This window comes from Polypterus senegalus, chromosome 15 (assembly GCF_016835505.1).
Source record: "Polypterus senegalus isolate Bchr_013 chromosome 15, ASM1683550v1, whole genome shotgun sequence".
Lineage (NCBI taxonomy): Eukaryota > Metazoa > Chordata > Cladistia > Polypteriformes > Polypteridae > Polypterus > Polypterus senegalus.
The window spans coordinates 9320080-9332333 of NC_053168.1; the positions used below are offsets into that span (position 1 = coordinate 9320080).

The 12254-nt window shown below is 39.8% G+C and overlaps 1 protein-coding gene across 1 annotated transcript in view; it reads right to left on the minus strand.

Annotated features, from left to right (window-relative positions):
- Positions 1–12254, minus strand: part of ddc (dopa decarboxylase) — a 134344-nt gene that overhangs the window by 21064 nt on the left and 101026 nt on the right. The window contains exons 10-12 of the mRNA XM_039736784.1: positions 8861–8937; positions 6261–6280; positions 3760–3858 (exon numbers count right to left, since the gene is read on the minus strand). Coding sequence (XP_039592718.1) covers positions 3760–3858; positions 6261–6280; positions 8861–8937 — 196 coding nt within the window. The remainder of the gene's footprint in view (positions 1–3759; positions 3859–6260; positions 6281–8860; positions 8938–12254) is intronic.

The following is a 12254-nucleotide window of genomic DNA, read 5'->3' on the forward strand; positions in this document are numbered from 1 at the left end:
CAGCCGGCAAAGGGTGGAGTGCCCTCTCAGGGTTGGGGGAGAGATCCTGCCCCAAGTGGAGGAGTTCAAGTATCTCGGGGTCTTGTTCACGAGTGAGGGAAGAATGGAGCGTGAGATCGACAGGCGGATCGGTGCGGCATCCGCAGTGATGCGGGCTCTGCATCGGTCTGTCGTGGTGAAAAAGGAGCTGAGCCGTAAGGCAAAGCTCTCAATTTACCAGTCGATCTACCTTCCAACCCTCACCTATGGTCATGAGCTATGGGTAGTGACCGAAAGAACGAGATCGCGAATACAAGCGGCTGAAATGAGTTTCCTCCGCAGGGTGTCTGGGCTTTCCCTTAAAGATAGGGTGAGAAGCTCAGTCATCCGGGAGGGGCTCAGAGTAGAGCCGCTGCTCCTCCGTATCGAGAGGAGTCAGATGAGGTGGCTCGGGCATCTGATCAGGATGCCTCCTGGGCGCCTCCCTGGTGAGGTGTTCGGGCACGTCCAACGGGAGGAGGCCCCGGGGAAGACCCAGGACACGCTGGAGGGACTATGTCTCCCGGCTGGCCTGGGAGCATGGGATTCTCCGGAAGAGCTGGAAGAAGTGGCCGGGGAGAGGGAAGTCTGGGCCTCTCTGCTTAAGCTGCTGCCCCCGTGACCCGACCTCGGATAAGCGGAAGAAAATGGATGGATAAGAGTAAGGTCCGATGGCCAGGGAGGACAGAAAAAAAAAAATTCCAGACGGCTGGAGAAAAAAATAAAATCTGCAGGGATTCCAGACCATGAGACCGCCCAGTCCCTGCTGGGAAGACAATTTGACGTCCTGCGAGAGACACTTTAATGTCACACGAGAGAAGGCAGTGAGACAACATTTAAAAAAGTTCACAGACATCTAACCTAGCAATTGTTGGAATGCTTTTGGCAGACACGCTTCATGTGCTCCCAGCTCTTAAAACAACGACAAGTGACAAGCAGAACACGCACCTTACCAGCAGCAGCAAGCTAGCAGATGATCCGACTGCTTCTCCTTAGCATGCATTCAGCCAAACCCCCCCCCAATCGCGAGCAGCATTATACATCCTGCAAGAAAGAGATTTAACCACACCCGGGGCTTTAAATAAAGGACAAGTACAGTATTGTTTTTACAAAAGTTAAGTAAAAGTGAAAATAATACATATGTAACAATTCCCATTGAAATAATCTCTTTAAATTGTATATCCGGTAAACCAAACCTGGGGGTGGACGAGCGAAGCAAGCAGGGGACAGAGTCCCCTAGTTAAAATATAAGAATTTCTGAAGCTGTGTATTACAATGGCATTCACCAAAACTACAGTTACAGAGGAAACAAACAACTGTCTAAGCTTAATAAACCAAAATATGAAACGTAGTACAATAATAATGAGATGCCACTTTGTGTGTGTATAAAAGTGGATTAAGTCCAAATTGGAAAAATTACAATTACTTTGAAGCTGACAAAAAAGTGCAGCAAATTAACACAAAATATAAATGTTTAAACATTTCATAGCTGCAAGCAGGCAGACAACATTTAACCTGGACTGTGGGGTCTGCAGTTGCAGTGACCTTATTTTATGGTTGTTTCCAGGAAGATTGCATTAGTACTGTGAAGATTTTTTCCAGGGGTCAGGCAGTCAATGTTAATGTCTTGGAGAATTTAAATGATGTTGCAAACAGACAAATGATGGACGCTTTTAGACTAGAGAGAGCAATCACAGAGAGGATAACATGTTGGAGAGGGAGGGAAAAAGCAAGAGTGTGATTACCAAAAGTGAATTAGAGCAGAGGAGAAGGATAAATGATTAGCTTCAGTTATAATGCTGGATGGAGCCAATGGCAGCTGGGGGGTCTGGGGCTGAGGTACAGGGCTTCAGAAGCTTATCATCCAGAGATGCAACCACTGTTCAATCTGACTGACATGTTCCACCCTACATTGAGTGATCCAACATAATAGTACGACTCCAACAAAACCTCAAAAGGGGACCCAATTCCCCCTGCTCTTTGATCTTATATTAGGAGTTCAACTGCACATCTCATTCAGACCTAACAATGAGCCTGGTGCTCATTACAATATTTCAAAGCGATGTATGCCAAATACCATATATTAAAATGAGAGAAGAAGAAATTTCAATGCATTTATGAGAAATGATGTGGATTGATAATGCAATACTCATTCAATGACTTGATGCTGCTAAATGTGGCCATTATAAGCTTTCAAATCATAGACTTACACAATGAAATATCTGAATACAGTACAGTATATTAAACTTGACTCAGTTTATATGCAATGAATGTTGCCTTGTGGATCACACATGAAGAATCAATGTTCTATAGCGATTGTTGAGTTATTACAGCAGTTCTCTGTTTGAAGGAATTACTTTCTAACCTTTGCGTGACATTTGCCATTAACCAAATTCTGTCTGTGCATCTATGTTTTGGTGTAGAAATAATTTTAAAGTGAAAGCTGACATCCAGTGTAGTAATACTCTCCATAATAGTGAACATTTCTGTAACGTCTAAATCTTACTCTATGTTTGCTAAAACTGAAAAGATCAATTTCTTTCAGTCTTTCCTCATAGATCATCAGTCCAACAACAGTTTTATTGACTGTTCACTGGACTTTCTATACACAGTTATGTCCTACTTGAACCAAACCTGTTCACACTAACCCAGATGAGGCCTTACTAATGACTTATGTAACAAAAGTGTAATCTCCTTTAATTTGTACTTGAGATATGGTGGGTACTACATACAGTATACCCCGACAATCTATTACTCTTTTTAATCAATTCTGTATACTCTGTCTGGATGTGGATGGTGGTGAGTCCACTATGACTTCTACAGCACTTTCTTATAAGGCATACTTTAAAGTTTTGAAATCACATAGAATATTTTTATTTGTTATTCAGTATTTAAAATATTATATTTATTTACATTAAATTCAATCTCCCACATGTTTGTGCAAGTCTAATTTCTCTCCAAGTCCATGCGTAATGATTCTGCTGACTGTAGAGTATCCTCCATTCCACCCAGTTTAGTGGCCATCAGCAAACTTAACCAGCTTGTAAATTTATACTGTATTTTAATCAAGGCCATTTATGTATATTAAAATCAGCACTGACTCCAGAACTAATCCTCGAGGAACTTCATTTTTTCTAAGCTGGGCAAACTTAAAATTTCCTCTTGCCACACTCCACCATAACTCATTTCTTGCAGTTTAATCACTAGCCTCTTATATGGTACTACATTAAAATCTTTGTGATTCTCAAGATAATCATATGCACTTTTGCTGTATTCATAACAGAATTTGAGCCTGTTAGTGAAAATATTTAACTAAATATGCGAGGTACAAACACAAGTTTAGAAGACTAGCTCACTTTTGCGGTATAATTCAGTACACTCTGTAGGTTGGTAGCTGATAGAACTACTTTAGTTGAAACAAAATGGTGAACACTTTTGACTTGCACAGCACATCTTAAACACGTCAGTCCACTAATTTCATTGTTTTGAGAGATCAGAGAGGGAAAAAATTACGGAATGCTTTGTGTGAGTCATAAAGAGTTTCATTAAATGATTGTCCTCAGATGTGGGCTTTTTAATTGTCTTTGTAGCTCTGGTTTATGAGTACTAAAAAAAGGACCTCTTTGCATCCTTTGGTCAACTACGATATAGAGACTAGATACTGCAATATTCTCTTTTTAAACATTATAATACACCAAGACAAACTGTAAAAGCATATAGAGAGACAGAGAAGGACAATACCTTTCGAATGTGCTCTTGAAGACCTTTTTTCCCATAAATCCGGAACACAAACCATAGCTTCAGAGAGCGAAATCTTCGACCCAAAGGGATCTGCCAGTGCTAATGAAAGAAAAACAAATTTTTTTGTAATGGTGTGGGTTAGAAAATAAGAAAAGTGAGTGAACTGTTCTTTTTAGAGATGCACTGATTGTATTGGCCCACTATCAGTATCGCCCACTATTGGTATCAGTCCATAAAGCAAGAAAATGCACAATCGGCTATTAGTCAAGTATCAGAAATATGCTGATATTTACTGCCGATTAATCCTATTGCAAAAACATTCCCCCATGGTGCTTCAGCAATGAAACATAACAGGTTGAAAAATGTCTACAGTGTGGGCTCACTTTAGCATTTGTGCAGTTGGCACTAGAAATACTATTTGCAGAGTCTGCTCTGTGAAAATTTCATGAGGATAAAATGTAATAAAAATTATAATACTACAAATCTAATGCTCACCTCAAGGCAAGGTATACAAAGGAGCATGACGAGTTTCTGAAACGGAAATCTGATACAGTCTGGAACGCTCAAGTTCCAGTGCTGGCCAAGGACAGCAGAACTGGCATTTGATAGCTGAAGAAAATTCAATTCAGACAGTGCAAAAGTTCAAAGTATTACATGGCACGTAATGGAGATGTAATGTTTGTAATGTAATGATTTCAGCTTGCCTGAAGAAGGGGCCTGAGTTGCCTTGAAAGCTTGCATATTGTAATCTTTTTAGTTAGCCAATAAAAGGTGTCATTTTGCTTGACTTCTCACTACATTCATAATGGCTAGCACGGTACAACACCCTAGTACTACAGACATACAAGACATCTTATGTTAAACAAATTTATTTTTCATTGACAATTTACCACAGGGCTAATGCTTTTCAGGTATCTGACCACCGTACTAAAGGGCTGGCCTGTAAAATACTAAAGGTATTGGATGTTTCCTCACAAGTGTGTTGCTGAGGAGTTTGAATCTAGTTTTCATCCTTGAAGATTGCCTTTCCCACACTTCAAATGAATTAGGAGCAGACAGTAAGGAACAAAGTAAAATTCCAAATGGAGAAGATATCCAGACAGTTTAATAAATAAATGGATAACTTTAGGAATACAAGATGTTAGATAAATTAGATGAGGTCACTCAGCCCATCAAGCTCTTTTGGTTAGCCAAAAGCTTAATTGTGCCAATATCTTATCCCGTTACATTTTATAACTTGTCAAGGTTTCCACTTCAACTACACAACTCAGCAGATGTGTTCCAGATTCCTGTGATCCGTTGCATAAGAAGTGTTGGATGCTATTTTGGATGCCTTTCACATTCATTTACACTGAAGTTCCATAGTATATGGTTCACCATTTAAAAGTCAATCCAAAATCAACACGTCGTAAGTAATATGAAATCGTGAAAATCAGTAATCTAAGAACAGAAGCAAATAATCAAAAAAAGAAAATGGAGAAAACAACAGTCAAACAAAAAACTCTAAATCAGTTTTAATGATTCACTGCCGTGCCCCCCTCTCTGACCTCAATATAAAAGTCAAAGAGAGGACCCGGCAGCAGCAATGTCAGGGTGGCCCAGATTCCTGCCGTTCCACCCACAAAACACAAAGAATGTGGGAGCATTTAAAGATTGAGGATATTGATACTAAACAATAAATAAACATAACAATATTAACAAAAAATACATAAAATCCTGAAAAATACCTCAAACACAATAATAAAAAGGAAAATAAACACAAGCCAGAGAGTAAATCTTGGCTGTAATATATCAGCTAGTGTATTTCATGAACACCCCAGAACTAAACCTTGGATGAATTACAGTATATGAGCTACTGCATATCCTGAAGCACCATTAATATCAGAACAGATCAGGCACCTGCTTTGACAGAACCTTTTGAGCCTCTGACAACCAAATTATTTCGAAGGCAGAAAACCACTTATGGGGGGAACATGGTTCCATAGTGGTTAATGCTGCTTCCTCATAGCTGTTGTATCCTGGACTCAGATCTTGCAAAGAGTTGTTGTTCTTACGGTGGTTACATGTCCTCCACATGCACAAACAACCTGTTACATCCTGCATTTTGTCCATTGCAGCATGGGTATGCTGTGGTCCTGTATAATTGTGGATTTGATTATGCGAACGTTAAGATACATTTATGTGTGCAAAGGCTGTGCATTGGTATATTTCTGGGTGGGGGGTATAAGAGTTTAATGATTGTTTGAATAACTTCAGGTTTCACTCACTAGATGATCAGTAAATTACTGAGAGAAACTGTGGTCCATTTCATAGCTGGCATAGCAGCAACTGGGAATTCCCTCAAGAAGTGCCTACAGACTGCTTCAGGGCAAAAGGAAACCTATGCTGGGCTGAAATATATTTAAAACATTTAAAGTTAAAAAAATGAAATGTGCACGTCTCTGTAAGACAAGTATGGTAAAGTTAGATAACTGGGAGAAATTGTAAACACCCAGACTTACCCGATAGTCTGTAACAAGTCCTGGGGATAAAAAAAAAAAAAAAAAGTTATTTAAATGAAAAGCTTTCTATTAAAGCTATATGGCAGACACTTTCATATAAAGCAACTCAAAATATCATGATATACATGGAAGCAGTTCTAATTTATTTAGTTTATTTTTATATTTTTTGATAATCAAGTATATGTAATGTTTGATCCAACAACCTTATGATTCCAGTTAAAATGCCCCAATCACTATGCCACACTGCCTGCCAACATACACACTGTGCTTAAGCATATACAGTTAATGGTAGTGATGTGAACCTTTTAGAGACCGAGTGCCCAAACTGCAACCCAAAACAAACTTATTTATCGCAAAGTGCCAACACAGCAATTTAACCTGAATACTGAGGTTTTAGTTTAGAAAAGCAACTCATACATTAACATCTTTTGTCTTAAAAGAAAAACACAATAACAGAGCTTTCAATGATACAAACAACTTTTTATTGAAAGGTAAAAGTTTGCATTCGGTATGCTTTTGAACAATTAATGTGATTTTTGCTGTTGTATACATGCTGATAATTTGTCTAACCTTGGTAAGCTTCAGAGTGTAGTGGACAGCCAGGCCCCATGCCCGGCAGGGGCGCCCCTTCTGCATCTGTTCCGAGGGAGCAACCATGGGCGGCTCAGTACCTCCCCCAGGACGCTTGCTGGCAGCCTCCCTGGCCGACGGTGATTCCCCAACCTCCCACAGGGCTCCATGGGAGATGGAGTCCTCCACAGCCTGGTTGGGGCCCAGGGTGGCCGCTAAGGGGGGCTGTCTGGTTTCAACAGTCTGGCTGGACTAATCTTCAGTCCCACCCGGAGGTGCAGTTAGGACCAGGTGGTCAATCACCTGGAACGCTTCCGGGTGGGCTATAAAAAGGGCCAGCCACCACCACTCAAGGAGCCAGGGTCAGGAGGAGGAAGACTATGCTTGAGAAGGAGTGGTGGTAAAGAGAAAAGGATTGTTGGTGTGTTTGCTGTGCTTATTAGTGCTTAGGGACTGTGTATTGCCTGTGGATCACGGGGAAGACGTGCGCCCACGGGTAAAGAAAAAATAAACGTCTTGTTTAGTTTATACGTTCCTTTGTGTCGGGTCGGGTGCCTATATAGCGCCTTGTTACAAGAGCAACACATGCAGCACTCAGGTCATCTGTTAGTCTGTTTCTGATGTCAGATTTGATATAATTCAAACAGCTGCTCCTCTCCAACCCCACCACGGGAATCACATCTGCCACAGACTCAACAGGCTGCTGTCTGCGCCGCACCCTCACACCACATGTGAGACACCCGCCTTACCCCAGACAGGGGAAGGAGGAAGTGCTCCCATTGGGCTGCTGGGCAGAGGGGCGGGTGATGTGAGAAATGTCCTCAGGTGTGCATGGAGAGGGTGAGGGGAGCAGCCTGGCACCACGGCCTTCTGGCTTTCTAGTAACGAACTCTAGTGAACTCTGTGCTGGGGCAACGGCTCCGATTGCCATCTCTGGCATGCGTGCCATAGGTTTGCCACCACTGGTTTATGGTCACAGCTGCCAGAGGGTATCCTGGCAGCACTGTGCCTAAGTGGAAAGGGTGCCAGCCCCACACATACAAACATACTTACTCCAACAAGGATAATTAGAGTAGATATCAAACAAATGTCATTAGAGAGAAACTCACACAGAGAGTTCAGTGACTGAGCCTGAATTTGAACCCAGGGCTCTGTGAGACACCTGTGCTAGCCACTGGGCCACCCTGCCACTCCAGTACTTGTCATACTAATGAAAATGTTTAATCAAAGAAGTATATGTGCGGCCTAAGGACTTTCGTCTCCTTGTGCTTGCTTATTATCATTTCCAGGCTTCATCCCTTCCTTTTTGTTTTAGGGCAGCTTGTCATGAGCCATAATTGTATTTTACATTCATCTCAAATTGCTGGGCTGGCTTCAGGGGATGAGGCAGAAGGTGGAATTTAATTACTGGATAATTGTGACAGAAAGCTGCGTGTTTCTGCCATCTCATGGATAATAGGACACACTTTTGTTGTGCTGTCAGACTAATTACAGTAATATTGAATATGCAGCTGTAAAATGCATGGCCACTACTGGTGTGATTTGAATTTAGAATGTCTGAAAAGCATAGGTCTGTCTAAAAGGAAAGGGAGAAGAGGTAAACTGTGGTCATAAAGCCAGAAAAGGAGCCAATAAAAGGTAGAAAAAGAACAATAATACAAAGGAGTAAATATGTGATGAAGGCACATAGCTCCCCAGCTGGATGTTCAGAACAATCAATGCAGATCACAAATTAGATGTATTAGATTTCAGCAGAATTGGAAAGCATACGTAAAATAATAGAGGAGCAGCAACTACATAGATTTGAATTCAGTATCTCTCAGTTTGCTGTACTGACACAGCAAAACTATTCCAAAATTTCACAATGTGGGCATTGGAAAGTTAAGTGATCTGCTCAGGGTGACTGGTAAGTCTGTTGTGAGAACTTAACTGGTAACCTTGCTGTTTAAAGTGCCATGATGTAGGTATGAAGTCACTAGGCACAGGGACACTCATTGTCATTTGCTTTTATCATGAAGCCTATGCAGTACCTGACTCTTGATGATCATGCTGTAGGTATAATGGATCCATTTTGAAAGCCCCAATTATGTCTGTTCGCTTCTTCACCCTGTTCACCAAAACAGAAAAAAATCACATTAATTCATCGTAAAGTGTATAACGGACATATTCAACGGAAAAGAAGACAGTTAAGGATGTTATTAGAAATCAGTGGAATTCTTGGACAAATGGTGCCTATGTGCTACAGCCTACAATACATACCTTGTGTGCATTGGTATGTATTGTACATACATACATAGTTATTTTGCCCTTTTTTTGACCAGAGGTAGTATGCAACTTGTGAATAATTCTTTTGATCTGAACTTGGATTAAATTTATACTTTCTGAAAATGAAAACTAGGCTGTTTTTATTCAATATCAAACCATACTATTGTTCTTAAATAAAATCATTTAAAAGCATTTGTCTTGCATAAGAAAATGAAAAGACTCAATTTTTCTTTTTGTAAAAACTTGATTGCTTTGTATGGATTGCAATAAAATAAAAAAAAATAAAAAAGAAAATGAAAAGAAAATGAAAAGACACACACCTACACATTAAACCAGGGTTTCTTAACTATGTATCGCCACTGTTGGGTTGCTAGTTACTGCTGTAGTTAAAGGTATTGGGTTGTGTGTGGTTTACAAAGTAGATTGTGGTGAGTCGGTGCAGGTTGATTAAGAAATCAGCACAGCTCTGCAGAATGTCATTGAGTCTATCCCTTTCAAAGATCCAAGAGGACAATGGGAAAAGGATCTCTCTCCCAATATCTCAGAAAAGGAGTGGAAGGTAGCAATGCAGAGAATTCACTTGAGCTCCAGATGTGCAAAGCATACAAATACTCAACTCAAAATGATATAAATCAAGCACTTCTGTCTCGTTTACAATTGTCCAAAATGTTTCCAGGACAAGATCCAACCTGCAAAGGCTGCAATCAAGTTCCAGCCTCATTGGGTCACATGTTTTGGGCCTGCACCAAATGAACATCATTTTGGACTAAAATCTTTAAATGCCTTTCAGACAGGACTGGTGTCACAATCCCTCCTAATCCACTAACAGCTGTGTTTGGTGTACTCACAGTGGGGCTTAAAGTAGAGAAGGACAAACAAACTGTAGTTGCCTTTGCTACACTATTTGCACGTTATCTTGCTCAACTGGAAGAATCCGCACTCTCCTCTTTTAAGTCAGTGGGTAACTGATGTTACATACTACTTTAAATTGGAAAAAATCTAATTGTCACTTAGAGGATCTGTGCAAAACTTTTTCAAAACCTGGCAGGATCTAATCAATAACATTTTAGAATAAGCATTTAAAGTACTGCGGAAGCAGATTCTCTCCCCTTTTCTTGTTCTTCTCCATTTATCTTTATTCACTTATTAATTGATCTGTTTACTTATTTTTATTAGCTTTAAGTTTTACTCTGCTGGCCAAGCTCCCTTTCTCAGGGGTGGGGGTTAATTTAAGGCGGAGTGGTGGCTCTGAGGCTAGGGATCTGGACTGGCAATCAGAAGGTTGCCAGTTTGAATCCCGAAAATGCCAAAAAGGGACTCTGCTCTATTGGGCCCTTGAGCAAGGCCCTTAACCTGCAATTGCTGAGCGTTTTGAGTAGTGAGAAAAGTGCTATATAAATGCAAAGAATTATTATTATTTGTATTCAATCCGATGTTTGTAAAAATTGATCTATTTGTATAGAATATTGTGCGATTTCAATAAAATCAATAAAAATAAATTGTTTTTTTAAAAATGTGCTCGATCATGATGACTGTCCTCGATTACCCACCCAAAAACCAACAGTCTATGATTGTCCAGGAGGAAAACACTGATGATCATCTAGGCATTCAACAAGGAATAGGTCTCAAAGACACTTAAAAAGAGTAAGATTGGGATGTGACGAAAAAAAAAAAAAATCATTTCATAAAATCTCTAATTTTAGGGATGAGGGATTGAATAAACATCACCCTTAGTTGTTTGTACATAATAATATATCAGTACTTTATAAACTGTAGTATTTCAAAAGCTTCAATTCCATGGTTGAGAATCCCAGGCCTACACAGATATCACATACGTATGAGTGAACAGTTCGCTGCAGTTAAGCATTCACTTTGATTAATAGGTCAGCTGTTTTCTATAATCATGTTCAATTCCGTGAAAAGATGGTACAGCATTTTGGAAGACTTCACTTAAAGTCTGAGAACCCGTCCTAAACAGAGTAAATCTGGCAAGTTAAATCTTCCTGTACATTGTTCATGATATCACCAAGATGAACACATACAGTACATGAATTAATGGAAAACAGGAAGGGGGAGAGAGGTGTCACTTAGTAGTAAGTAGCTATAAACCCCAAAAACCAGGGGAAAATCCATTTAGTAAAAGGAGAAATTCAGACTTAACATGTTAGAAAATGCTGATAAGAGCATAATTAAGTTCATTGCTGGACAGAATTAAACTTATCTGTGATTATTATGACTTTGTTTTTATCCAAGTTCATTTTACATACACTGTTTAGTCTAAATCCCAATTTTCACCTATAGTCAATGAGCTCTGGGTAGTGACCAAAAGACATAGTTTCCGGCACAGTGTTGCTAAGCTTAATTCATACACAGGCTGAGGAGCTTGGCCATTAACTGAATGGTCTCCTCTCATTTGTCAATCTTTGTATGAATAAGATTATATGAAGAACAGGGACCAAACTATTTAATCTGAGGGCTGCCACTTTGCTATTCCTTAAAACATTCAGATTTTGGACCTTCTCCTTGAAGCAAACTACCTGTACGCAGCTCTTGAAACAAGATCTCAGAAACAGGCAATAAACTCACCTGAGATGTTGCTGGACCAGAGACTGTTACTCTGATGATATGCAATCATCCAGTTCTTTACTAGACATTTGCTTGAAATTGTTAAATCAAAACTAAAACCCAAAATATTATTATTTCCTCTGATATTTAAGGGTTATGTCTTCCACCTCCCGTTTTTGTGGTGTTATGTGTATTTTTATTTTTAAACAAATAATAGGCTGAAAGATAAAAGGACCTAGTTTTCAGCAAATGTGTCTCTTCTCCAAAACAAGACTGTGTCTTGCTTTCCTGGTTTGGACTCTGAACTGTATCTGGTGCTGCTGAGATGAGCACCCTGGATTTCTGAAATTGAACATGAATGGAGAGGGCCAATCCCACTCAACTACCTTAATTATAGAAAACATATAGAACAAAAGTACAACCCATGGAAATTGTCCACTTATCTGTAGATGCTTTCTGCATGAACATCTATTGTTAGCCTATTCAAATATGTTGAAAAAGTTAATGATTTCCGTGAGGTGTATTTACTGGTAATATATTTACAATATCTACCCTACCTGTTTTCAGTGATAGGGTGCAAGGCTGGGAACAGTA